General features: G+C 41.0%; 1 protein-coding gene across 1 annotated transcript in view; it reads right to left on the bottom strand.

The window, feature by feature from the left end:
- Nucleotides 1-27,156, bottom strand: part of URB1 (URB1 ribosome biogenesis 1 homolog (S. cerevisiae)) — a gene marked incomplete at its 5' end in the record, with an annotated part of 72,743 nt that extends 45,587 nt beyond the window's left edge. Inside the window, 17 exons of the mRNA XM_019557106.1 lie at nt 1,285-1,423; nt 1,965-2,081; nt 4,689-4,808; nt 6,677-6,789; nt 9,613-9,735; nt 10,644-10,794; nt 11,432-11,605; nt 12,003-12,140; nt 13,452-13,647; nt 14,778-14,908; nt 17,490-17,615; nt 18,926-19,011; nt 20,096-20,192; nt 21,897-22,029; nt 24,239-24,390; nt 25,484-25,623; nt 27,060-27,156. Coding sequence (XP_019412651.1) covers nt 1,285-1,423; nt 1,965-2,081; nt 4,689-4,808; nt 6,677-6,789; nt 9,613-9,735; nt 10,644-10,794; nt 11,432-11,605; nt 12,003-12,140; nt 13,452-13,647; nt 14,778-14,908; nt 17,490-17,615; nt 18,926-19,011; nt 20,096-20,192; nt 21,897-22,029; nt 24,239-24,390; nt 25,484-25,623; nt 27,060-27,156 — 2,233 coding nt within the window. The remainder of the gene's footprint in view (nt 1-1,284; nt 1,424-1,964; nt 2,082-4,688; nt 4,809-6,676; nt 6,790-9,612; nt 9,736-10,643; nt 10,795-11,431; nt 11,606-12,002; nt 12,141-13,451; nt 13,648-14,777; nt 14,909-17,489; nt 17,616-18,925; nt 19,012-20,095; nt 20,193-21,896; nt 22,030-24,238; nt 24,391-25,483; nt 25,624-27,059) is intronic.
- Nucleotides 27,157-27,160: the final 4 nt, after the last annotated feature.

Here is a 27,160-nt window from a genome sequence, read left to right on the forward strand (position 1 = left end):
ACACCGAACACCTTCAAGAGCAAATTGGATGCTTATCTTGCTGGGATCCTATGACTCCAGCTGACTTCCTGCCCTTTGGGCAGGGGGCTGGACTTGATGATCTTCTGCGGTCCCTTCCAGCTCTATTGTCTATGAAATCTATGAAACCCAGACCTTCAGGTTCACACAACCAGATCCTGTTCCTGCTAAGACAAAAATGAGAATTTTGAAACTGTCTTTCTTGGGATTTGAACCTCTCCCAAGGAGCAGAAGCACCCAGGCTACAGCTGCCCACCCAGTATGAACACAGAAGTGGCAAAGGATCATTGTGCCATACCAGCCTCTAGCTTATTAGTGCAAAGGGAGTCAGGTCTGGCTCTGCAGTTTAACAGGAGGCACAGCTGTAAATGGGTTTCACTTTGATCAAAAAATGAGACTGGAGGCCAGGGAAAGAAGATTTAAAACTTCAGATAAAGTATAATTTTGAAACTCTACAGCTGTGTCAGAAAATACATTCTGGTTCGGGCAGCCAATTTGCTGATTTAGACTCTACATATAGGGATGAATACAGGCAGTCCTCAGACTTACGAGAAGATATGGTTTTCAGGAACCAATTGTAAGTTGAAATGTCGTAACTGGGAACCAATTTTCTTATAAGAAACCATGTTGTAAACGGGGGACTGGTTCTTGAACCAAGGCCCAATACCCTATTTTCACCAAAATACCCCAGAATTTTGTACTCAATCAATTATAGATGAGTAATATAGCTAAATTAATGTATTCATATTGTAAATAGCAATCATATTGATTTGGAAGGACTTCTTTGAGGTGACTTTGCAGGACTTTTTGAACAGCTCTTGGCTGGACTTCTTGAAGGGTTCTTGGCTAGAGTCTTCTCAGGAGTCTTAGCTGCAGGTTTTTCTGGAGTCTTGTCTGCTTTCTTAAAGAAAGCGTCCAAGGAAGTTTGGACAGATGTTCTCCAGGGAGATGAGCGATGCAGCAAACTTGTTCACTGGCGTGGCATTGCATCGGATCAAGCGTTGTAAGTCGAAACTGACATCAGGAAGTTGAAACTGGGCGTCAATTTATAAGTGTTGTAAGTGCGAAACGTTGCAACTCAAAATGTTGTAAGTCGAGGACTGCCTGTACAATTAAAAAACCCAATCCTGAAGGTCTGTATGTGGGCAAGATTTGAATGGTTGCTGGTAGGAAGTCTGCCTGATTAAGGACTACAAGATTTGGTCCCAAGTCCAGAATATTTTTAATGTACATTAACATAAATACCTCGTTAGAATCATCACCTACCATCAATGTGAGAGATGGGTATGCTGACATTATCAGAGTCTTGCTTAAACAAGCTGACTTGGAGCATACTGGCTTCCTGCACAAGGTCTGCTGCCTTATCTGTGTATGGATAAGGATTTGTCACCAATTTCAGTAAAATCTGCAAACCAACGATAAAAGGTAAAAGTCAGTCAGTCATGGTACCATGGAGAAGACGGCTCATTGAAATCCAGTGCATAAAATGCTGCAAGAGGAATGCTGATGGAAACAAAGGGAAATGCTGTGATATTTAGCATCTGGAAACGGTAGGTAGGTAAGGTAATGGGCTCTCTGAAAAACTACATTTGACTAGATTTTGTTAATTTTTTTCCCTAGGATTTTCAGCTTAAAAGGGTGAAGTGTCTAATTCACTTACACTCTTCAGAAAATCTCAGTCCTTATTAGCAGTCTTCTCCCCTCATATCAATCAGGCCCTGGGAACATATCCTATTGGAATTCAGTTTTCCCCAAAACTTTTGAATACATTCCCTCCTCCTCTCCCTCAAAGACAGCAGATGTGAGTTCTGAGAATGACAGTGATTCCTTACACAGAATTCATTCACAATTCTTTGAAAGGTTTTTCTCAACAGCAACAAAGCAATTAAGTTTCCATTAATGCTATTCTCGGCACTGTTTATCTAACTTATTTAAACAGTCATTACCCTTTCCAAAAACTGAATCACTGCTTCCTTCTTGTCTTCTATTGTATTATCCAAATGTTCCAGCCAAAGTACAAGTTCCTTCCACGTGTATTCAAATACTCCACTGTCATACAAAACCTGTCCAGAGAAAATGTTTGTTAAAAATAAAAATAAACACTTTTTTCATAGCAGTTTTCATTTTTGTTCTTGCGAGAAAGGAGAAGGAACAGTTTGTTCAAGGAAAACATCCTTGCATACTTAAGTCCAGGGGCCCGATTCCCCTGCAGAGAAGGTCCTGTCAGTCCATGCTAGTTGCCAAAAGGGCCTCAAAATGGAAGTAAGTATTTACAAGGATTTTAAGGTCCTCTGACACTTCCAGAACTACAAAAGGTAACCTTGGGATAAGTTAAAATCAGGCTCAATGTCTATTCGTTCTACCACTGTGCCAAGAACAGCCCTTTTCTCCTCCAAAACCTTCCTTAAAATACATACTAATTGGCACCAAAGGCATCTCCAATTTGTTCCCAAATCTCCCACATGCTGTGTTAAATCTATCTATTTCAGACTCCAGTCCTGCATTTCAGACCTCAGTCCCACAAAACTGATTAATCTTATGCACATAAATAATACTGGTGAACAAATGATTATTTACATATGCAAAGTTATTCACATTTAAAATGACTGAAGTCCCAAAGCATCAGTAAGACCTAGGATTCATAGAACTGTCAAATCTACAACCTGTTCCCAATCTCATGCCAATAAATTGTGCAGAGAAAAGCTTTATCTCTAGCAAAAAAACCCAAAACATACAAGTTAAATCAGTGATAAGTGAAATCAAAACCACACTGTTTATGTTTAAAACCTGCAACAGGTGGGCAAGAAACAAAGAAATAAAATAAAAATAACTAACGGGGCGGGGGGAGAGACAACAAAATCATGTAAAAACTCAAACTGCTTATGGAGCTATGGATTTTAGAAAAATATACTGAAATATACTCTTTTCCATGACTTCATCGTTCACTCCAAGCAAGACCCCAGCAGACATAAAAGAAAAATCTCTGCTTCCATGAATGCGACATAACAATTAATCAAAAAACATGATTCACTTTTAAATAATTAGCTGTCTTTGCCTAATTCTAAAATAGGGATATACTTGTAGCCCTCATGAAAACAGACTGGTACAGAATGTAAAATTTGAAAACAAGTTTTCAAAATATACTTTTAGGTTGGAAAAATAAGCAAAAACACAATTATTAACAAGCTGGACTTCATTAGAAGTCTACTATCCTGACTTGGCTGCTAATGCCTCCACCTCAGCGAAAATAGAACAGACTGAAAGGAAGAAGAAACAGGAGTGTGTCAAGCAGACCGAATCTCTACTCCACAGTGGAATCAAGATATACTGGAAAAATACACTCTTGCAATTTAGACATGCTTTTTTACCACAAGCACAAGAGGAGCGCCCCTGCCACCACCAAGGACTGAAAATTTCTGGCGTGGAGCTTGGTGAAAGAAGGTTCAGGTTCACTGTCTTTAAGCCTTCATAACATTTTATACTGAATCCCACTGGCCTGGGCTTTACCACTGATCCAGAAGCCCACTGAACTTAATATAAGGACTACCATTGTATTCAACAGGTGCTGGACCATGCCTTGTGCTTTGGAAATTCATCTGCAACCTGGCACTCTCTTCCTGACAACAGCAACCAATAGCAAGGCCACAATGATGTTATTTACTTGTAGAAAGGGAAACATACTTGCAGGCAAGAAGATCACCAGCTTCTCACTAGCTGGCGTGACCTATATGTAAAACAAGCTCATGAGGCAATTTCTCTGGTAAAAGCAATTGCATTTTAGAAGCTGGAAACATGCAACTGGACCCAATAACAGCAATCACATGCTAGATTTAGGGGGTTTTTTAATCCACATAATTTTGGTTTCAAACCCATATTACAACTGGACCTTTGCAGACAAATGCCTCTGCCTGTTATATTATAGAGCTCTGCACAGATATAGCAATCCACCCACATCGACCTGATTGCAGAGATCAGGGCTTAGGAACACACAGGACAGAATTTTTAAACTTGGGCTTCTAAATGAAACTAAAAGTGGCCTAATTTCCACAAAGGCCAGTTTCCTGCAGCTCCCTCTCACATCAGGAGAATCTGTGCTTGTGCTCAGCAATCCTGAGAATCAGACCTCTTCCATTAAGGCAGTTAAAAGTAGATTTAAAGAGTACAAAATCTACATCATTTCCCAGATAAAATGATGGCCAATGGGAATATTTCATATGAGCAGAGCAGGCTAGTTGTGAATGCTGCTTCAGAAAGGAAAGGAGCAAAAAGTACAAGGCAAATTGAATCAGAAACTCTTAAAAATAAAAAGTAACAAATAATAATTTTAACTGATCAACGTGAATAGGCTAGTGAAGGGGCAAACTATGTCAATTTGTTATCATTTATCTAATATACCTTCCTACAGTATTCAACACCCAAAGCATGAGCCAAGTGAAGGAGATGGGTAAAATATTGAAAAGAAGTTCTCTCATGAATATGTCAATGAATTTATTCAGAATAATTTATTTTCAAAGATTATCGTATAACACATTTTGTTCACAAGAACGATAATAGAAAGTGGACGTGAAACCACTGCCAGCCACCCAGACTCTTTTCCAATGCATTCAGAAAAAGATTAGACAAGCTGAGATTTTAAAACCCTGGTATTTCAGACCAATGAAGAAGCTTACCTTGATGATTAATTTTTTCATTGATATTTTCAGTTGTGAATGATTACTTGTTACAAACATTTTCATCAGTAAATAGAAAACCGATCTTTCACCACACACTTTCTCTGCTTCCGAGACATCCTAAAAAGAACAGGTTCAAATCATCCTTGCATGATAACACTAGAGAGCAAGGAATTACACTGAATTATCAGAGTAGCAATTCCTGTTGATCTGCCCAGAAATACTAAGTCTGATGGGGATTAGGGTGATTTGCACCTACTTTGTGTTTCCTGGGAAAGTAAGATGAGAATAATAAACTTCCAAAGAGTGGAAGCAGTATGCATAATAGCAATGCCAAATAATAGAAAGTTCTAAGATAAAGTGGGCTCGCCCACCCCACATTTTAACTTATACTCATACTACTAGCGCTGATCTCAATGAGATATATGTCCAGTTATACAAGGGCTGAAGTTACTTGCTTAGAAACACAAAACTGGTGCAAGCCATCCACTGAATGCCAGATAACTCTAAACTACACTACTGCAATGCTTATCCCATTTTGGACACTTTTTTTTTTTTTAAACAACAGCAAATGTATTAAACTAATGTATTACATCATTGCAAAATCTGCCTCCACTTCTCCCTTGAGGCTCGAGAACACTAGAATTTTCAAAAAATGAAAAATTAATAAATAAATCCACAGAGCTGGTGAAACAGGCTAACAGTACAAATTCTGTCAGCTTCAAAGATCTTCTCTGCTTCCTTTTAATTCCTTCCTCTGTCCTTTAGGTTAGTATGAATGTGAAGGAGAACCTACTATTGTGGAAAGTCCCAACTAAAGTAGCACTTACATTTTTCCCCGCCCCACACCAGATCTCACAATGTAGGCCAGGTAAAGGAGGTTCTTACCAGTTCTGTTCCTATATGAGCCTATGGTAAAGGAGAAGAGAAGGGAATCTCATGCAAGCCTTCAGCTGCTGTGGGATCCACTAAGGGTAACAAATAGATAAAGTCTTCCCCAGCAGGTGGTTAGAAGAACCATCGTGCATTAGCTCATTTTCTTGGTTCAAAGCCTCAGACTAAGCAAACAAGTTAGCGCATAGTGATCTAGGTTGCAAACTTTCAGTGCAGTTACTCCACATTACCTGCTTGTGTACATTCTCCTACTCACAGTACATGTGGGTTAACGTGCTTCTCAATGAAAGCAGAGTTAGAGTATGCACACAGACCAGTGGAGAATTTTCCTCCCCCAGGGCACATCTACACATGCTATTAAGGCAAAGAAATACATTCTGGTGCATATCGCACTATAGTTTATTGCTCCCAGGTGCCAAGTTTACATGTGGGCCTGGGACCACAGCACATTGAGCCAGGGTGGAATAGCCCCAGCTGGCAACAGATCTGGGGGTGGAGGGGGAGCCTTGCCAGCCTAGGGCTGCTCCAATGTGGCTCAACATACTGCAGAGGAGCTGGCTGGAACACAAGGATGCTCCAGTGTGGGGCTAGCTGGCAGGCAGCCCCTGCACTAAAACATCCTCTTGCCCCTGCTAGCCACATCAGCATCTACACATGCAGTTCTGCGGAATAAAGAACTCCATACCAGGACAGTAGCTTGTATGTACAAAAACTACTCAGGTGTAAAGTTAATTAGTTTCCTGCAACCTAATAGTGTAGATGCAGGGCGTTTACTAGACCTAATTAAATCAACTCCGCAGTACACGTCTCATATAGACATGCTCTTAGTGTACCCAGCAGGTTCTTACTCTTGTCTTGGGACCTGCAGACTTCCCAATCATTCCCAGGACAGGGTAAAGTTTCTATTCTAAAAGACAACATCTTTTGGTTGCGATTCTTCTTAGTTGTTGTTCAGGCAATGATCCTTACTGGCAGTGAAGAGGGGGTTTTGCTAAAATTAGGACTGGACCTAGTGCAAAGATGTGCAGCCTCAAACACAAAAACAGGAGGGAAACTGGCAAAAGAAAAAAGATAGACATCTTTTGCTCTCCTACCTGTACTTTAAACCAGGCAAATTTGTTTGCAGGCAGCTCCAGGGCCACTTTCAGTATGTGGTGCTGTAGAACAAGAGGAATCTCCTCTCGGAGCCCTTTTTCAGTGACAATACCTGGAGTTTGAAAAGCAGTAATAACATTAATTAGTTATTTCTAGAGGAACTTCCATCAAAAACCTAGGACAGCATGGGCCAACCTTTTTTGGCAGGTGTATCACAAGGTAATCCCTGCTTTCCCTGAGGGCCAATCCAAACCCCTTCCCCTACCTGCTCTGCTTTCTGCTTAATGTCCCCTGCCCAGTCCATTACTTTGCTTTCCACACCCTGCCCTGTGCTCCATGCTGGATCTGTTGCTCTGCTTTCTGCTCCTATCTGTCACTGTGTTCCCATCTCCATCCCCAGTCTGCCACATGCCATGCACAGTTACTGTTCATGTCACTCGTGGCATGTGCCCTGTGGATTGGCCAACCCTGACCTAGGAGCATCAGAAATGTTAACCATTTAAGACTAAGTTAAAATTTTGTCAGGATAAAAGGAGATCAAAAACTTCAAATAAACAGATTATTTTTTCTTTCTTGATTTATGTAGACCAAAGACAATAGGATAGCTAATGTCTGTAAGTATTATGAAATGTAAGATTTGCTAACGAGAACTAAAAGTAAGCATCATCCCCAAAGTCTCTTTTTATCACTGGTTTGTAATAACTACTATTCTTTATGTAAGGCAAAATATAGAGTGACGAGGTACATTTTATATTAATAAACACCTATAATTCACAGAATTAGTCGTGCTGCCCCTGACTACCTGAGTATATATATAATTACAGTGTACTCTGTGCTATGGAACAGACTTTATATCCACTCTGGTGTTTACTTTATAAATTACGTTTCTTATTGGATGATCTCAGCATTTTCTTTTCCAGTAATATGTAATGTCTATAGAATACACTTTTATAGGAGATAGCACACTGAAAAAGTTATCACACCTAACAAAACGGCAGAGTTCCACCAATAGCAAGACGAAACAAGAAAATAGTGCCAACTGTTCAGCAGAGAAGGTGAGGAGGGGGATGGAAAAGAGGGATGAGCTACATTTAGATAGCCTTTCTATGGCCTGATGGGAAGATCTTTCAACACTATTAAAGAATGGAAACTTTGTGACTAATTGACAAATGCATTTTGCTACCATCAATGTTTATAACATCTTCTCTAGTCAAAAATGAATACCCAGGCTCTTTTTATTAGTCTTGTAATGCTAATTTTTATTCTCCACTACATTCTGCTTGTGTTATACAGTAACTAAACACATCTCTGAAGATGAACTGTTCTACTGAGAAGTGTGTCCCCCTTTTGCATTTTCTGGGGGGAGTTGTGGGGAGGGGAGTCAATCCACTATGCTGCAAGAAATAATGAGATAAACAGGATATATAACTAGAGGTCACAGAATAAACAAACTAACAGCAGTGGTTGTGACAAAGAAAGAAAAAAAAGTCTGTCTGAAGTTTTTGATCTCCTTTTACCTTGACAAACTTTTAACTAATGTATTTCTATAACTGCATCTTTCTAAGGAACAGCACAAAATACAGCCAATTATACTAGTTACATGTGGTACAGAAATTTTACACACTTCTCTGGCCTCACTGAACAGAGATGCACCCTGGCCAACTTAATTAGGAGATAAACTCTGACACCACCATCTCCTGTTACTTCTAATAGTTCTCCTCTTACGGTATTCCATTAGGGGTAATGCCATGGGCAATTTCATTCTCTTCCCCTGTACTATAGACAGCATGATTTAAATTTTTTTTTTAAATTGGCAGAAAGAAAAGCTACTTTAATTTGAGACTTTCAAGAAGATGAACCATGTTATTAAGAGATTTTTTTTAAAAACCCTTCCTTGAATTCTCTCCTGTTAAGACCAGTAATATCATTTTAGATAAATGAGTTTTAAAAAAATTAGGCTGCGATTGTCAGAGTGGTCTAAGGGAGTTGTAGGCCCAAATCCTACAACTCCCTTAGACCCACTGAAAGTCATATGGGGGTGAGACACTAATTCCCTCAGGAACATTTGAAAACTCAGGCTTCAGAACGCCACGAATGCCAGCTGACAGGAGGCTGCCGCTGCTGCCCGGGACCAGCGCTGGGCACAGTCCACACCCAACTCCAGGGAAGACAGATGCTGCCACTGGTCCCAGGCAGCAGTGGCAGCCTCCTGTCATCTGGGTGCAGATCCAGGGGCCCGCACCCCCAGAAGGGCTACGGCGGTTCCTCCCGAGGATGCAGGCCCCCAGATCTGCGCCAGGTGACAAGGGGCTGCCACTGCCACCTGGGCCCCATGGAGCTCAGCCTGGTGGCAGGAGGCAGAGTGCAGTGCCGGTTCTGCCTACCTCCCGCCACCGGGCTGAGCTCTGAGTGGCTCCGCAGCCTGGTGGCAGGAGGCGGGCAGATCCAGTGCTGTGCTCCGTGGGGCTGGCAGAGCCAATCGAAGCGCAGCAAGCCAGCATTACATTCTGATCAGCTCCGCCAGCCCCACAGAGCGCAGCCCAGCAGCAGAAGGCCGGGAGAATCTGGGCTGCGCTCCCCGCCGGCTGAGCTACACGGGGCTCCGGAGCTACTCAGAGCGCAGCCCTGGCCCCCTGCCGCCCACCACCAGGCTTCTTCGAAACTCGAAACATTTCAAGTTCCTTCATTTCATTTTGAAGCTGTTTCAATGCTTTTTGTTTCATTTTGATTTCACTGTTTCAAGCTTGAAACTCAAAGCAACTGAAACAAAACGCTCAGCAAAATTTCACACAGCCCTACAAAAAGATTAAGAACCACTGCTTTAGAGAATAGTTCTTTCCTTCATCTAAACAGAGAAGCAAGCCTCCTCTCCTGCTGGAGATTTGTCAGTGATTTCATTGGTCACTTGAAGACAATTTAAATACACTCAACATACCTTTTAGCAGTTTGCTGAAATCAAAGTTGCTCTGAGTTACAGTATGGGGAACAACCTTCTGATAAAGGCAGATGACCTGAAGTAACACAGCTTTCAGGAGTGTGGTTTCTGCATCATCTGAACCTAAGCCAAAACAAAGAACCAATATCAGTTTATTTTAGAACAAAGAACCATAATCAGTTTATTTTTTTCAGACAAAGGAAGCCTGTGACCTATCACCTGCCTAACCGGAATTGTGAATTCTTACTTAGCATTTGGTATTTCCCCATCAGCTAGGCCAACTGTGGGCAATTATTTGGGCTGGAGGGCCACTTAATGAGTTTTGGTGAGCTGTTGATGGACACACACACACACACACACTCTCTCTCTCTCTCTCTCTCTGCAGCCAAGTGAGGCTGGTGCCAAAGCAGCAGTAGGAGTAAGAGCATGAGCCTGCATGGGGCTGCCCACCCTTTATGGTTGTAAAAAAACCCTTAAAACTAAGCTGAAACAGCAGCTCTTTAGATGTAAGCTGCCCTTTTTTTTTTTTTTTACCAATTGCTACTCAAGCAGACATAAATGATGATGCTAGAAATGCCAATATTGTTAACTACTTTCTAATTAAAATGTTAACTAATTGTTAACTAATTTCATGTACAAACAAACATGCCATACAGTATCAGAAAGATTTACCCCAGGGATCCCCAGAGTATGGAGCACATCACTTTGGGAAAGTGCAAAGCAATAGCTGTGGAAAGAGTGAAATGTACAAACGGAGACATATATGCCATTAACAACACAGTCAGCAGCACTGCATGCACCTGATTTTCCTAACAGGTGACTCTATTTAAGAAAGGTTTGCAAAATCCTCCTAAGACAGTGATCTCAGGCAGATTTATATAATTGTTCTTTGCATACAGAGACAACATGCAAAGACAAAAATCTGGACCCTACTGATTTCAGTGGCAAAACTCCCAGTGAGTTCCCTGGGGCCAGGATTTCACAGCTGTTTACACTCATATAGGATGTGATGTCTAAACATATTTTCCTACCATGTTGCTCATCAGTTTCTGTGATCTCCGTCATTTCCTCTGAGGTGGAGACAGCATCTTCCCCGGCCTTTCCTTGTCCAACATGATGTTCTTTCTCTCGCTTAAGTAGCGACTGCCAGACTGCCACTACACTAGTCATGTCTGGTAAAAGCTAAAAGGAAAAAAAATACCCACAACAAAATATCACAGCCCCTCTCTATCAGACAATGCTGAAAGTATTCTTAACCCACTGACAAAGAGAATCACTGTTCTGAAAAGGTTTTGTAATTGTTCATATTAAGCCTATTTAAATAAAAACTGAAATCAGCTGTTATTCTCAGCATAAACTTATGAAAGAAAAAACTGCATAAAGAACATATATGAGAAGTTACCAAGTGCCGAGTGTTTTGGCTTGGCTTTTTGTCTGCGTAGTAAAAAGAATGCATATTTTAAAATCAAGGGCCAGTTTGTACAGAACGTTACCTTAATTTAAATCAGGCTGAACTCCACTGTTTACAATTAACTTAAACTGTGATCAGAAAAACATTACAAAGCTGCTCTGAAATTTTAAGTTTCATTTCCAGCACACCAACTGCCAATTATATGAATCCTTCTCAGAAGAGAATTTCATTAGCATTTCCACTGACCAGTTTCATTAGTTAATGTGCTCTACCACTGCACAGGTTATTAACTGTTCATAAACGTGCCTAAAAAATGCTTCAGAATTTTTATCTGCCTCCAGGAAAGGTGATGTTGTCTGCTGCATAATGTGTCATCCTATCCCCTACTTATTTTATTTCACTTTGTACCTTGCTGAGGGCTTCTCTGTATAGCTGTACAAATTCCTGCATCACTGACGGGGTGTAGATTTCTGACTTCTGCCAGGTGTCCTCATTTAAACAGTGCTCAATGTTTTTCAGAGCTCTTTTCAAAATAGTTGACATGAGGGACAAGACAGTGTGCTTCACTATTTTGCTGGGTAACTAAAAATGAAGAGAAGTTAAATAAAAAGTTACAATAAAGTTACCACACTTCTGTCCCTACCAATTATATTCAAAAACTTGTTTAGAGTGCAGTTAAAATCAGTAACAAGATACTTTTTAGAAAACAGCGTATTAAGGAGGAAATGCAGTGTCACTGAATCTAGAAGAGAGACATTCCAGCCCTCCAGCTTTTGCAGGCCTCAAATTTGTGAGGGGTTCATAAAAGAAACTGAGGGTGAGGTTTAAGTGCAAGCTGAATTAAGGTCACTGTTTGGGCATTCAGCAAAAACATACAATAAATCAGTTTCAAAAGCTGCTTGGACAGTCACGCTGCAAACATTTGGTACTAACACGGTTTATCATGGGGGGGATCATTGTGATAATTAAATGCTCTTACATTTAATCCTTGGGTGAATACGGTTTTATTGCACACAACAGGAACAGTTGTTACCATCACCATTGAAAGCAATTTAGAAAGTGGAATAAACTCTGTGGTTTTGAAAGAGTTGGAAATTTCAGGTTGAGCCTCGTAGATCTGAAATGAAAATAACAAATTACCCCAAACTGAAATAGTTATGGGGGTTGGGGCCATTTCTAAGATCACCTTACACAGGAGCTATTATTTGTCAGAGGTTAATACTGATAGTACTAAAAGTCAGGTTGCACACACAAGGAAGGGCACTTAAAAGGCCTAACACAAAAGATACCTGCTTAAAACATAGTCATTATTCATCCCCATTGTAAAAAGGCATAGTAGTAAATCCTACAGAGTTCTGCACCAGCTTTTTATTCCATGACACAAGAAACCTGCAGACAAGTTGCCTATTATTCCTTTTCTATTCATTATATGGCATAGCTAGTATAAGCTACTCAGCTATTTCAAGCTAAAGCAAAGAGACAGAGGTGTATATAGAAAGGACAAAAGGATTCCCAAACCACGTGCTGCTCAGTCTTAAAAGCCAAAGTTTCGCTTGGATGTTTCCCACGGATCGTAATGCCAATTCCATCTTTCCCAATTTAGCTAAATATTTATACTGCTTCCTCCTCAAAGAGTAGCCTTTTACCAAATGACCTTCTCCCTTTACATCTATGCTTCTCTAAACAGCCATTTGAGCCATAGCTAATTTTCCTCAGCATCCACAAAAAACAGGATGCAATTTTTTTTTCCTCTTTAGTGTCCTTAACATTTACTTTACGATATCCTGCCTCTTCTTTCCTAACATACCTAGGGTAAATGATGTTATTTCAAAACCATTAAGTCCTTCCTGACTAGATCATTTAAACCACGACCATCTAATTTCCCTGTGGCTGGGTCTCTGGATCCAGTTTGATTGTTATGTTAAAGTACTGCTTGAAATGCAGTGCCTAGCTGTCTTTTGGTAGAGACATCCATAAACTCTGTAAACAGACACTATACAGACACACCACATCTGTACAAGCCTCAACTATGCCATTCTCTTTTCTGAAATCAAGCTATTGCTTCTTTCAAGAAACAAGAGTGCATATTTCTCATATCCTCAGCTGGAACAAATCAATCAAAATCTACCAAAAAATCAATGTCAGTTTATGCCAGCTGAGGATCTGGACTAAGATGTGCAATTCAAAGTTGTTCTAAAATTTACCTTATTCAACCTAGTGGGTCTGTGTACTGCATGACATTCCAAAAGCAGCATATTTTACACACATGACAGCATTAGAATGTGTCATAACAACCCCCAGTAGGTACACGTCAACTTTCTACCACAGGTAAACTTTCTACCGCAGCCTGGAATTTCTTGGTGGCCTTTGGTAGGGTCACAAGCATTCAATAGTGCTGTCACTTACATGTTTTTCAAGTTCATCTTACCTTTCTTAGTAATTTGATATTTTCTAACCAAGCTGACTTTTGTCTGGGAACAAAAGAATAGTGGGTTTCCTTAAAGTATCTGTTCAGTAAGTCTGGGCACACTTTAAGAATGTTCACCACAAGATCAGCAACCATCTCATCCTCTGCTGCAGTTTTTAAACCCAGCAGGAAGCGCAGAAGAACCAAATTTCCTCCTCTGTTGAACACATTTTGAGGGGAAAAAATGCTTTAGTATTCCAAGTATACCACTAGTTTTATACCACAAATATTAACAACATTGTAACACAAGGGATCAAGCTATCTTCTAATTCAGCTTTTCTTGGTGTAAACCCAAGATGACTCCACTGACATTAATAGTATTACTTGATTTTTTACTGCTATAACTAATAATGCAACATAGCCCACAGTTTTCTGCGTGACAGACAGTAGTCAAAACAGAAGCAACACTCAATGTAATACCACAGAGATGTTCAAAAAATATTCCAAATCAATGTCTAAAACATGAAAACCTAGAATTATAGCATCATATTATAAGCAGACCACAGAAAAATATTTTTCCAATGTAAAGACAACCTCTTTATAAATCTGGTTTCAATTTTAAAATCTATTCTGTGATGCAATTGCAAATGGCTTATTCTAAAGTGTCTAAGCAAAATGAAAAACTGTAGATGCCAACAAAAAAAAATTACCGCCAAAGCATGACAACAGCTTGTGCTAATTTCATAATTATAACTGGCCCTTAGTCTTCTTCCTTTCCATGGAAACAAAAGAACTAAAATTATTCCCTATTGGTAATAAACTGGGTACATAAGGGTGTGTGTGCGTGCGTGCGTGCGTGCGTGCGTGCGTGCGTGCACGCACGCACGCACGCACAGGTATATGGTGGTGTGTGTGTGTGTACACATATACATGTTCATGTATATTAAAATGTGCATGTGTTAAAATGTATGACCAGTAGAGAAATAATTTGAAATACTGTACATGTCTAGGCATACACTCATATGCATACAAGTGTGTACACATACACACACACACACAAATATCACCATCTACAAAAACTGCCATCACCTTGGACAGAAAAAATACTCATAGCTAGGAAGGCTCTATAAGCTATTAGACCAAGTCAAAATGAGATTGAATGGCTGAAACTTGACTCTGTAAAAGTTCAAACTGGAAATAAGAGGCCCTTTTAATCAATGAAAGTAATTATTTATAGGAAGAGACTCCTAAGGATGTGCTACGATCTCTTCTTGAAACCTCACATCAAGGCTGGAAACTCAGTAGAGCAGTAAAAAAGAATTTAAATACACCATCTTGATCCCTTACCTGCCAGATGTACCAAGGCTTGGATCATAGAAATTTATGCCATATTTCAGAGAACAGCAGAGGTCCATTAAGAAATTATGAACTAGTTCTCTTATCATGACCTTTCCAGCCTCTTCAGGATCTTGCATAACCTATAAAGTATATAGGATTGTAAAAACTGATTATTTTAATTGTTAGTTTAATTCATTGTTATCTGTAATTTATAAAGCTGGATATCTTCAAAGGGATTATATTGGCAAATATCATCCTTAATTAAAAATGAAGACATAAAAATTAATCTGAAATGTCCACTTTTCAGCCTAATAGCTAATATTCACTGCAGGAAAAGTAACAAGGAATCAGAGGACCTATCAAGAGGAAACAAAGATAGAAGGTTTCTCGGGCCAAAACGCTGGCAAGAATATACTATTTTCAAAACAGCACATGAAAGATGAATAGTTAGCATTGTGCTAAACATACCACCTCTGCAGGGAGGAAAAAATGAATGATTTCCATTACAGATTCAGCAAAAAAATGGAAAGAGAGCCCAGCACTACTTGAACCAGGGGCTGGCGAACTGAAATAGAAAGTGAGCCCAAGAAGGGTTGGCTGCTGGTCCACAGGAGGGTTGGCTGCCAGACCAGAAGTCCAGAAGCAGCCAGCAGTCTGGAAATGACCAACTATAAAAAAAGGTTGGTTGCTGCTGCTCTGCAGCATGCCGGTCCACAGTCACTTCCAGTCCGTGATCTAAAAAGACTGGGAACTAGGCCTGTGTGAATAGGGAAGTATTCTATTTGGATTTGACCGATTCGGAGAATAGTGATTTGATTCAGAGATTCAGATCACTGCTCTGAATCAATTTGGCCGAATAAGCTTTGGAAGATTCAGTGCTGATTCGGAGAGATTTGGTGACTTGGATCCTCTGGGGAGAAGGGAGCCGTGGGAGAAGCCCCCATGGCTGCCCTGCTTAGCCCCATCCCCTGCCTAGCCCTAGCCACCCAGCACTTAAAAAAAAAAAAAAAAAGCCCTGCACTCCGCACTCACCAGCTGCAGAAGCAGTGATCAGGGCCTCTGGGCACCGGTGGTAGAGCCTCTCCATGCAGCACAGGGCAACAGGGATCGCCCCCCGGCACCCACACAGCAGCTGCCCCATGGCATGGGTGCAGTGCGGATCAGCAGGGCACTGCACACTGTCTGGGAGCTGGGGCCACTGAAGCTGAGCGCTGCCAGGCTCCAGGTGACATCTGGAGCTGCTCCAACTCCCAGGTGAATTGAACCAGGGGCTGGAGAATCAAACCGGTTCAATTCCCCAGCCCCGGTTCAATTCGCCTGGGAGTTGGAGCAGCTTCATGTGTCAGCCGGAGCCCAGAAGAGCTCATCTAGTCCAACCTCCTGCTAAAAGCAGGACCAGCCCCAACTAAATCATCCCAGCCTGTTTTGTCTAGCCAGGTTTTGAAAACCCCCAAGGATGGAGGTTCAACCACCTCTCTGGGTAACCTGTTCCAGTGTTTTATTACCCTCCTAGTGAGAAAATTCTTCCGAATATCTAACATAAACTTCCCTTACTGCAACTTGACATGGTTACTGTTTGTTCTGTCATCTGCCGCCACTGAGAATAGCCTAGCTCCATCCTCTTTCAAACCCCGCTTCAAGTAGTTGAAGACTGCTATTAAGTCTCCTCTTCTCTAGACTAAATAAATCCAGTTCCCTCAGCCTCTTCTCATAAGTCACGTCCCCCAGCTGCCTCGCCATTTTTGTCTCCCTCTGCTGGACTCCCTCCAAGTTGTCCACATCCTGTTTGTAGTGGAGGGCCTAAAACTGAACCCAATACTCCAGATGTGGCCTCATCAGTGCTGAAGAGAGGGGAATAATCACTTCCCCTGACCTACTGGCAACACACCTAACCAATGCAGCCCAGTATGCCGTTAGCCTTTTTCGCAACAAGGGCACACTGCTGGCTCATATTCAGCTGATTGTCCACTGTAACCCCCAGGTCCTTTTCTGCAAAGCTGCTGCCCAGCCAGTCAGCCCCCAACCTGTACTGGTACATGGGACCAATCTGTTTTAAGTGCACGACTTTGCATTTGTCCTTGTTGAACGTTGCTTCTCTGTGAGCAATGGATCTGCTCTGGAATTTCTACAACTGGGGTGCAGAAAAGAGTGCCCAGCAAGCAACAGGGAAGTAGGGTCCCCCCTCCACACCTTTCAGACAAATATAAAGGAGGGGCTACCTGCTGCCACTTCTTCCAGAATTGAAGCCCTGGAAGTTCCTGGCAGTTTGAAGGTTTCCTGGCTTATAGTTTGCTTTCTGGGAAGAAGTCTCAGGCAGAGAGCCCCTCCTCCTCTTGAGGACTAGCATGAGGCTTATTCTAGTCCCAGGAGGCTATGCTAGCAGTTTGTGACTGTGGGAAACGGTAAAGGACATGGGCAACTGGTGCCACCTTAGTCAGGGGAGACACATACTGCCCCCCCCCAGCAACCAGTCAGTGACCGGGGGGGGAGAGTTGTCCCTCACAGCCTATCGCACTGCCCGGGAAGCAGCTACAGCAGCCCAGAAGTGGCCACAGCACTTTCCACTCCCTGGCCGGCACTTGCAGTGGGAGCACCAGCACTCCCACCTGCCCCCCTGCCTGTCGTCTGACAGGGAAGTGCAGCCTGTCACCCCCTATATGTTGCCCACTGGTAAAGGATTAGGGCATTATGAAGAAAAGCCTGTGAGGGAAGTTACCAAACCTGTACATCCTCAGTGCTGACATCGGTTATCCCATTCCAGCGATAAAGAGTAGCAATGTGATTCAACACTTCAGCAGTGAAAAAACGCACCTTCTGAGTCTTAGTGATGACTCTATTTTGAACCACCTGAAAAAAAATTGAAGAGTTTATTGGAAATTATTGTGAAATTTCGTAATTTTATGTATTATTTGTAAATTATTGTGAAATAGAAACTAACAAGTCTGTTAAAGCAGCTGATAGAGTTCACTAGTGATACATTCTGAAAAGAAAGTGGTGCTAGAAACACTGAGCGGGTGTACACCAGAAGTCCTATCCCCCATGAATTAGTTTCATCTTAAAGATGCCCAAAAGCAGAAGACCATGCCACAGTCCCAAATATAAGCAGGTCAGTCCCACAAAAGTTCGCTCTAACCAGGAAACAATGTGGGATCTTATGGAACCCTACCAAGCCTCTGTCTTTACTTGGGGACTTATTGTAATGACATAACTCCGAGCAGAAAAACAGCTACCTGGACCCTGTTTTTTCCCCAGAGCCCCTAAGCTTTGCTAAACTGCTGCTCCAAAATGCAACAGTGTGTTCTTTAGCTATATTTTCAAATGTATGAGTAATAATTCATCAGATTTACTGAGGGCAGAGCACCTCAGTGTAGTGTGCTATATACATATTAAAACACTGCTCCCACTGGGAACAATGGCAAAGTCCAGTTCACCTCCAAGGCAACAAGATTAGTCCAAAACTAATGAGGACTGGACACCAAGACAGCTCCAGACCATCCAAGAGGTAAATAAGATATGCAGTATACACAATGGTTGTTATAAAAGACCAGCAAACAGCTTTAAAAACTCCACAACTCTTCTCATTTCTTTCAAAATTCTACATAAAAAGATACAACATGACAAGCTTGAGATATCTTTATACTTTGGCATCAAAGCTATGATAAACCATTCACTAATACAGGGGTTGCCAACTGGGAGTATGCATACCACTGGGGGTACTTTGGAAAGGGACTAGGGGGTACGTGCGGACAGGGATGAAGCAGAGCCATCCACCACCCCACTCCATCACCTCCCAGGAGCAGGACTGGGGATGGCGAAGGCAGCAGCTCTCCTCTCTGAGCTACACAGGAACCACCCAGCTGGCCAAATGGGGGGGGCGGGAAGCCTGCATACAGCTGTTGCTGCCGCCATCCACCACCCTGTGCAAGCCCCCTCTCCCCCATCATATCCAGCCACCGCCACCCCCCCACACCCTCAGAAGGCTACCCAGAAGGGGTACACTCTTTTAAAAAGGTTGAAAACACCTGCACTAATACAACTGCTGGCAAACCTTTAACCACAACTCAATGCCAAAGCAATAAATTGGTGTATTTTCATTTTTAAGAAGGCACTGCAAAGTAGACAGTAAAGGTCAAAGCCATTGCAAAGGTATGCCATACCTTGGTTGTCAAAGTGGAAACTAAAAGATTTATTGTAGAAACTTTATCTTCCTTCAATCCAGTACGAAAGATATCTGGAATGAAATCTAAGAACATATTTCAAATGTTAAAAGTAATTTCCTGAAGATATGCAGCATTTTAATCTCACAGTAATTTCTGGAAATTTCCATTTGCCTGTCTACAATGTTATGCTACTCATCTTTCCTGGATTTCAAGGTAAACAACAACAATGTCAGTAATAGCATGAACAATAAATGTATTGCTTCAGTGATGAACAGGTAATGTACATACAGGTAATGTGCAATACCTACTATGAGACTAATAAGCTGATTATTTGACTCCATTTTTATTTAATATTGACATTATCACTGAGAGACTTCTAGTAAGCTGAGGTCCTACTGTGCTGGGCACTGTCACTGCAGTAAATAACAATGCCACTCCTGAAGGATTTCCAAATGATGAATTTCATGAGCATATTATGGGACCTGATCCAAAACACACTAAAAGTCGAAAGTCTTCCCCTTAGTTTCAATGGACACTGGATCAAGACTGTAGTACGTAATGTCAAGTATATGCATAAGTTTTTCACGATCTAGAAGTCCTGGCTTCTTCCCTATCAATTATTCTACGCCAGGGCAGTGTGGACACCCTTTCCTGTATATAGCACCTCAATAAAAGCTTGACAAGATGCAAAGAACTTGCCAACAGCCCTCTGAACTGGCTGGGGAAAATGCAGTCAAAGGGCACAGACACCTTCTGCAGAAGGATGAACTTCACTACATCTCAAGACTGGATCTTACAACTTTTTAAATATATTACTTAAAAAATAGGCAGAACATCCAATATTGCTCTATTAAAAACATGTTTTGCAATCTCCTACATCCTCTGACTTTTGTGACTTTGAAGATGCTATATGCTTATTTACCCTGAGCCATCCAGTGCTTCCTATTAATTCTTTAATCTCTTTGAAGTCAGTATAACCAATATGATCAACATTATTTTTAGCCAGAACAGCCAAAAGTGTTATGATGTTTGGAAAATCCACACTTAAAAAAAAAAATGTTGATTACAAATGTCCTGCCTGCTTGTTAATGCAGCTTAACTGGTTCATGTTTTTAATCATCATCTTTAAAAGAGGTTTTGTTAAGAAAGACAGTAACTGTAAAGTACCTTTTAACTCTAGCACTTGTACTAGAATTGTGTTGTCACCAGCAATTAAAAAGGAGAGAGCAAACTGAATATAGGCCGTTCGGACATCATATCTCCCCTTAAAGAAAATTTTAAAACATATTTAGCATAAATATTCCACAGAAATGCAAAATAAGTAAAGCAGAAACAAGTTATCTTTATAAAATATACACTAAAGAAATTGTAGAGATACATTTTCTATATATAAACATATATTAGTTTTTCTATTAACAAAGCCATAGTTTGAAAAACTTCACAAGGTAGCCAGAACACAGACTTTTAAGTCTGACTATGCCGTGGAAGATTGGCTGGTTTGCTAATTTATTTATTCTGAATGAGTGGACTAAGATAGAGATAACCTCTTTGGTGGTCTCATCCTGTTCTGTTCACTGTATATCATTGAACCACCAAAGTGGTACTTGAGACACCTCCCTGCTTCATGAAATGAACTAAGGACTGAAATTAGAAAGATGCTGCTGGTCAAAATGGGAAGTAAGAGCCAAGTCCCTTGACCAACCACAGAATCAGACCAATTGTGATTTCTGGAACACAATTGCTTAATTCCACCCAGAAGAGGAAGATGCATCTCAAAATCTCTGAAGTCAAGTGTTCCCTATGGAGAACTGTGAAACAGCTTTCCTTGTGAAAGGTGACACACAAAAAAAGGGAGGGAGAAGAAATAAATGGTTGGCAGAGACTGAAAGCTTGTATAAGAAAACACTAGTTTCTTTTTCACATGATTTTTACACTAAAACCTAAAGTTGTTTATCACTTGTGATGATGTTCTTTCATTAACCAACTGAGAAGGGGAGGAAACTTCAGTCATTATTTCAAACTCATTTTGTTAATAATACTCTCTATTCCCACATCACACAGTCAAAAGAATCTTTTGAGCAAAACTCAAACCCCTCAATTGAAGTATAAAAGTTAACAAAGGTAGGGCCTGAAACAAAACCAAAGAACACCAGACTTGACATTCCTAACATATTTAACATACAAAACAAGTGGGAAGAGAGAAAAGAGATATAAGAATGTTTTCTCCTGAAACCACTTTCCCTTAACACCATAAACCCATTTTTAAGGAAAAAGACTATTTGCAGGGCACTTTTAAATAACTCTGTTTATTAACTCTTCCCTCTCGTATTACTGAACCTGGAACACAAATGACACCTAACCTATTCATAATGAGACTGAGAAATAAAATGCACCAGTACATAAAACAACAGTATAGATAATGTGCACTGTTATATTTAACATAATATATGGTCTTCTTTTCAAATACTGGCTCTGTTTTCCCCTGTTTACGTTCAGGGGGAAAAGCAGAGTAAAATTCCATTCTGGAGAAAATGAAACACTGTTCCTACTGCTGGCCCTCCCTCCCTCTGTCCCTAAGAAGCTCTTCCAACAAGGTGCTTTAAACCACTGATTCTGTTTTACAAGGCAACAAGGTAAACCTTTCAGAAATACAGAGTAAATTGTTGTTTCCACTGTAGAAACGTTCACTTTGAAAGATCTTCTGATGCTTCCCCTTCAAGCAAAAATGGGAAACCCTAAAACATAGACCAGCATGTGTGCCAATTACAAAGAATCAGAGATGTTTTAGTTTGAGATTGTAAATTTAAAGAAAGAAAGGGACAGGGACAAGTAACTGTGAATGAAAACACACCAGAAGGGTTTTACCAACAGCTTAGTTTAAAATTCACGAAAAGCTTAAACGTAAGGTAAAATAAAAGACATTCCATGGCAGCTCACTTGACTCTGACAGATACTTTGCTTACTTTACCTTCTTGTCTCTTTTTTTCACTAATCCAGGCAAGAATTTATTATTAAAATCAAAATGACTATAGACGTCCCTCGCTGAATCTGGGCCTTGGGACACCATCGCTGATAATAAGGTGAGGCATACTCGAGTCAACCTTCATAAATAAGTTGGAAAAAATTGTGTTATTCTGTGAGCAATGACCATTGCAAAAACTGTAACAGGAGAACTAACATGTCACTAACAGATGTTAGTCCGATCCACCTACAAATTTCACCAACTCCAAAGGGTCAGTTCCAACGTAAAGCAGGCAAAGTCAGGAAAGCTACAACCACATCAAACTTGACCTCCAGTCCTACTGCATCTCTGGTTGAACAAAAAATGTAGGATCCAGCATCTTTAAAAACTAAACCCTCCTGACACTAGCTTAAGTGAAAAGCACATGACTTCACTATTCGTAAAGAACTGTAGCCAGCTTTACTTTCAAATAAGCTCTCTCTCATATAAGGTCTCAGTTCTGCAACAACCTGCCCCCATTTAATGTTGCTATCATCACTTTAAGAGTTAATAACATTGGGGATGAGAAGGTCAAGTACATATATAAATGTCTGTAGGATTCAGGCCTTAATTTGTTCCTATTTAATACGAGCTTTTCATCTTACTGCTATTGTATCTGACTGCAGGAAGAGAGTTGTGTTCTTGTCCCTGGATCAAGTCCTTAGGCCCTTGCTTAGTTTTCATTCGTGTTTTATTCTCAAGCCTTATACACTGAGCACAGTCCTTATGCACAAATATACCAAGGGGCCAGGCGTCAGTTTTCCAGAATAAGATCAAAAGATTGTGTCCTAAGAACAAAGATCTCAGTCCTACAACCACATATTCCAAAGGGAGTAAGATAAGGACCATGGGGCTCAATTCCCAATCCTCAAGTGAGCAACACTGTATTTATGGGCTGCAGGATCAAGCTCTGAAGCTTCAAGGTTAGGATGCTATCGTTCAAAAAATACAACTCAGGAGATGATACAGCCATGGCAGATATCCTCACTGAATACTCCAATAATACAATGAGCCCTTTAAAGTTTGAGACAGACATCCTAAATACCCAGCAGCAAATTATTCTGCAATCATTACATTGCATATCCCTCTACTGAAAAGGCCATAGGAAAGGTCCAAGGATGTGGCAATCATGAAACATGTATTACCAACATGTCCAATTTCACTCATGAAAGTAAAAATACCCTCCTTGAAATTAACAAGGCAGCTTCCTCTACACAATCTGGAAAGATTACTCCAAGAACTACACCTTGGTGTCATTTTTAAGTAGACAACTCTGTGAAATCAAAAGGTTTACTTATCTGATATTATTTAACCTGCCTACCATGGGTTATCTAGATTGCTTATACAAGGTAAATAAATAATGCTAACCCAATGGTGCAAATGAAGGCAAAAAGACAGCATGGTTCACAGGCCTGAGCACCACCATGACTTGCATTCTAACTAATCCTGCAGCAGTTCAATAGCCTGAAGCAAACTGCTTGTCCTTTCTGTGCTTTGCTTTTCTTCCTACCTTTGTCTCTCTCTCCTCTACTTAGCTGTAGGCTCAGAGATATGGTCAGGGTTTCACTATTGGATATGGGCAGCACCCAGCATAATCCCATATCAGATGATATTTGGAACTGTGAACTTACAGATAATAAAAAACTGGTGAAAGAAAGTGAAAGGACAAAACAGATAATGACATTACTTCAAGGACTTGTTAGAAATGTGGACTCTCAGACATCCTCAGGGCCTGACTGCCACCAACAGGGTCCCTGAATCAGCAAGTTCTAAATCTGAATGACATCCAGGACATAGAGCAATAACCACCCACCCAACCTCAACAACCAGGCAGGGAGAAAGCATTAGAAACAGGGCCTGGGTTAGAAATAAACCCAGTCAAACAAATCTCCACTTTTAAGAGGCAGGAAATAGTGCTGGTGGAAAATTCTATTATAAATGTGAAATATTTCATGAAAAGAGGAGGGAAAGGAGCAATCACACACAACATTTTTTGTCATTACCATAGCATTCTACTCAGCTCCTGGGAGTAATAAAAAGATCCCTACCTATCCCTGGCACCTAAACTGGGCTTCATGTCACAAATGATGTAGCTGGGATCCCCACAGCACATAAAACCAAGGAGTGGAAAATTACAACCTTGGCTAAAATCAAGTGCAACATTACACCCTTGTGCTTAAAATTACATGATCTAAGTAACCCCTTTAAAATCAGGGGGGCTTCTCAGAGCAGATCAAACTGACTATGCATGTACGTATAACGCTCTTTCCATCACCCAAGATTATTTCTCCAATACGCAGCAGACTCACCTGTGACTTTCAGAATATAAAGCAGCATAGATTAATCTCATATAGCTATTAATCAACTTCTTTACTATATTCACCCCCACGACAGAAAAATGGGAGAGGTCGCTTGCTGTTCTCAATAAAATGGCTTCCAACACTTGAAAGATTAACAGCATCTGCAAAGTTCAGAAATATTTTGAAACATTGTTTTAATTACTTTCCCAGATATCCCTGTACAGGCAAATACAGCAGAGAAGATTAAGACATGTGGTATCATAAAAGACAAGCTGTACAACAAGAGGAAAAGCTTCCAAACATGAAAATAAAAGTCTCCCCCAGGTTCTTAACACTGATATAATGTGCTAAAAGGAAGGACCCTATTCAACACTGTAAAGGTGACTAGTGACCAGTTACCACCTCTCTGCATGTCACATAAGGACAACACCTCTACTTAACTGCCAGATGCTAAAATGAAGCAATTCAGTGCTGCTAAGTGCAAAGTGAAGTAAAAGGGAAGCAGCCATCTAAGTTAATCACACTTCCCATCCTGCACAGAGTTCCACACAGATTAAACTCTGCCCAAAAACAACTGTACTGCATTAAGGGGGTGGTATACACATGCCAAACTCAGTAACATCAGCAAGTAGGAGAATATCCACTCAGCATGCCTTTGCTAGGTCAAGAACCACTATAGAAACAGGTTTACTACTGTATAGTTAAGACAATGTATACCTGAAATTAAAACGAACTCTCAACGTAAAGCAAACTTTACTTAAATTAATATGTTAAATAATTAGCAGCACAAGAATTTTAAAAATTAATCCATGGATCACTGTTTATTTACCTCTCAGCTCAGTGTAAAACTAATGCCAGTTTTTAACTTCTAGGTCTTAGCACTGCAAGGTGCACATACTGAATACTTTATAGCATCTAAAAAAAAATCACTTTACATTGGATGTTTTTTATTTATGCAAACACTTTAATTGGCCTGTTTTATAAAAACTTATTTTGATGTAAAGATCCTGAAGAGTGGGACTTACTACAACTATTCATAGTACATGAAGTTAACCACACATTAGCTTTTGTCAGATACCTTTAATTTTGCATCAAAGTTAAAAGGACACTGCCCAGTAAACCAACTTTTTGGCTAATTAGATTTCAAAAAGATTTTTTTAGCTTCTATTTACACTTGTATTAATTTCTTTATAAATTAAACATCCCAGCACACTTTACTGTCCATTACAAATATGATCCACATTGACAACTTACTTCGCTTTCGGGCCTTCTTTCGCCATCTAGAAGTTTGAAAATTTCAGCACACTCCACAGAAATTTTTATGTATCCCTCCACAACATCATATACATCAGCAGAAGGTAGCGTTTTAGCTATGGAAATGAAAGTTTCCAGACCTGAAACAGAAAGCTTTATCAGAAATATACTCTCCATAAAATAGATGCTAGTCTTATCACAGTTTCAGTATTATAGGTCAGAGCCCACGGGAGAAACCTTTCTAATGCAGCTTGGGAAAGTCAACATCCAAAGCACCTTAGACTTGCATCCTAGAACTGTTAACATTTTTTTCTTTCTTGTTTTAAATTCATCTCTCATGTTATGTGCAGGATTTCTAGTCTATGAAAATAAAATGAGAAAAGGTACAAATAGACAATACAAACAACTTGTTCTCTACAGCAGTGGTCTCCAAACTTTTTTGATCGTGCACTCCTATCAGTAAAAAAATTTTGAGCACACACCCCCAATCTATGTATATTTATATAAATAGAAATAGAAGTTCTAATATTGTCTTCCCGCACCCCAATGGATCGTCATGTGCACACCCCACTTTGGAGACCACTGCTCTACAGAACACATCTGGACAGAGGACAGAAGCTGCCTGCAGGTACATCTACTCCCCGCATGTTTTTACTTCATATCATTTTCAGCACATCCACCTGCAGGACATGCAAAGGTTTTCACCCCTTTCCTTTGGCATGAGCCAAACAAATGCTGCCAGCCTAATCCAACTACACCACCGCACCCCAAACCCAGGGCAACCCTGATACTATGAACAGGGGCTGCCAAGCATTTGTGCTCAGTGCAAAAGCAATAGTAATGGGTGCCTCTCTGCGGCATCTTCTGCAGATTTTTTTATACTAAATATATTTTGTGTTCCAGGTCAAATCAGTTACAAATCATATTGTTTGAGCAGAACTTTATCATTCCAAAAATCTGTATTGGTTGAGCAGGCAGAACTCAACTGTTCCAAACACCACATATGGTACTACAACCAGTGAGTATCCTCCACCCCAGACTGCTGACCCTGGGGCTTCAGATGCTCCCAAATCTATTGGTAGGCATCCTACAAGCCCAAGCCCAGAGGTCTTGGGATTCAGATGCCCCCATACTTGATCTTAGCCTCTCCTAAAGATGCCACCAGGAATAGGGAATCCTGGCCTGCTTCAGGTGCTAGCAGAGAAGGCAGGAGCACTTGACAGCCTGGGCCAGCCACTGGGAAGTGCAAAGGGCAGGGGATGCACAGCAGCAGAGCCGCAAAGGGGACAGCACAGGGGTAGGAGGATGTGGGTTCACAGCCACTTGTCAGCCCAGCCCCAAACCTGGATTTGAATGACACTTTGACTTGGGGGGGAGTCTGCAAAAAAAATTAAACCAGGTCACTGGAAAGACCAATCCCATCGGAGGCCCCCAGGTTATGATTTTAAAATCTTACGAAGGGGTTCTCATCTCTTGGGGGGAGGGGCTCAACCTCCGCAGCTCCCCTATAATTCAAACCCTGGTTCCAGCCCCAGGTCTGCCCCGACCCCAAGACCAGCCCCAGCCCCAGGCTCACCCCCGGGTACGGCCTGCGGGTCCCGCAGCGCGGCCTTGAACTGGGCGCCCGTGAACTCGGGCTCGGCGCCCCGCGCTCGCTTGGCCCGAGGCGCCGCCACC

The sequence above is a fragment of the Crocodylus porosus genome, unplaced genomic scaffold (genome assembly GCF_001723895.1).
Source record: "Crocodylus porosus isolate Cpor-Errol unplaced genomic scaffold, CroPor_comp1, whole genome shotgun sequence".
In the NCBI taxonomy this organism is placed as follows: Eukaryota; Metazoa; Chordata; order Crocodylia; family Crocodylidae; genus Crocodylus; species Crocodylus porosus.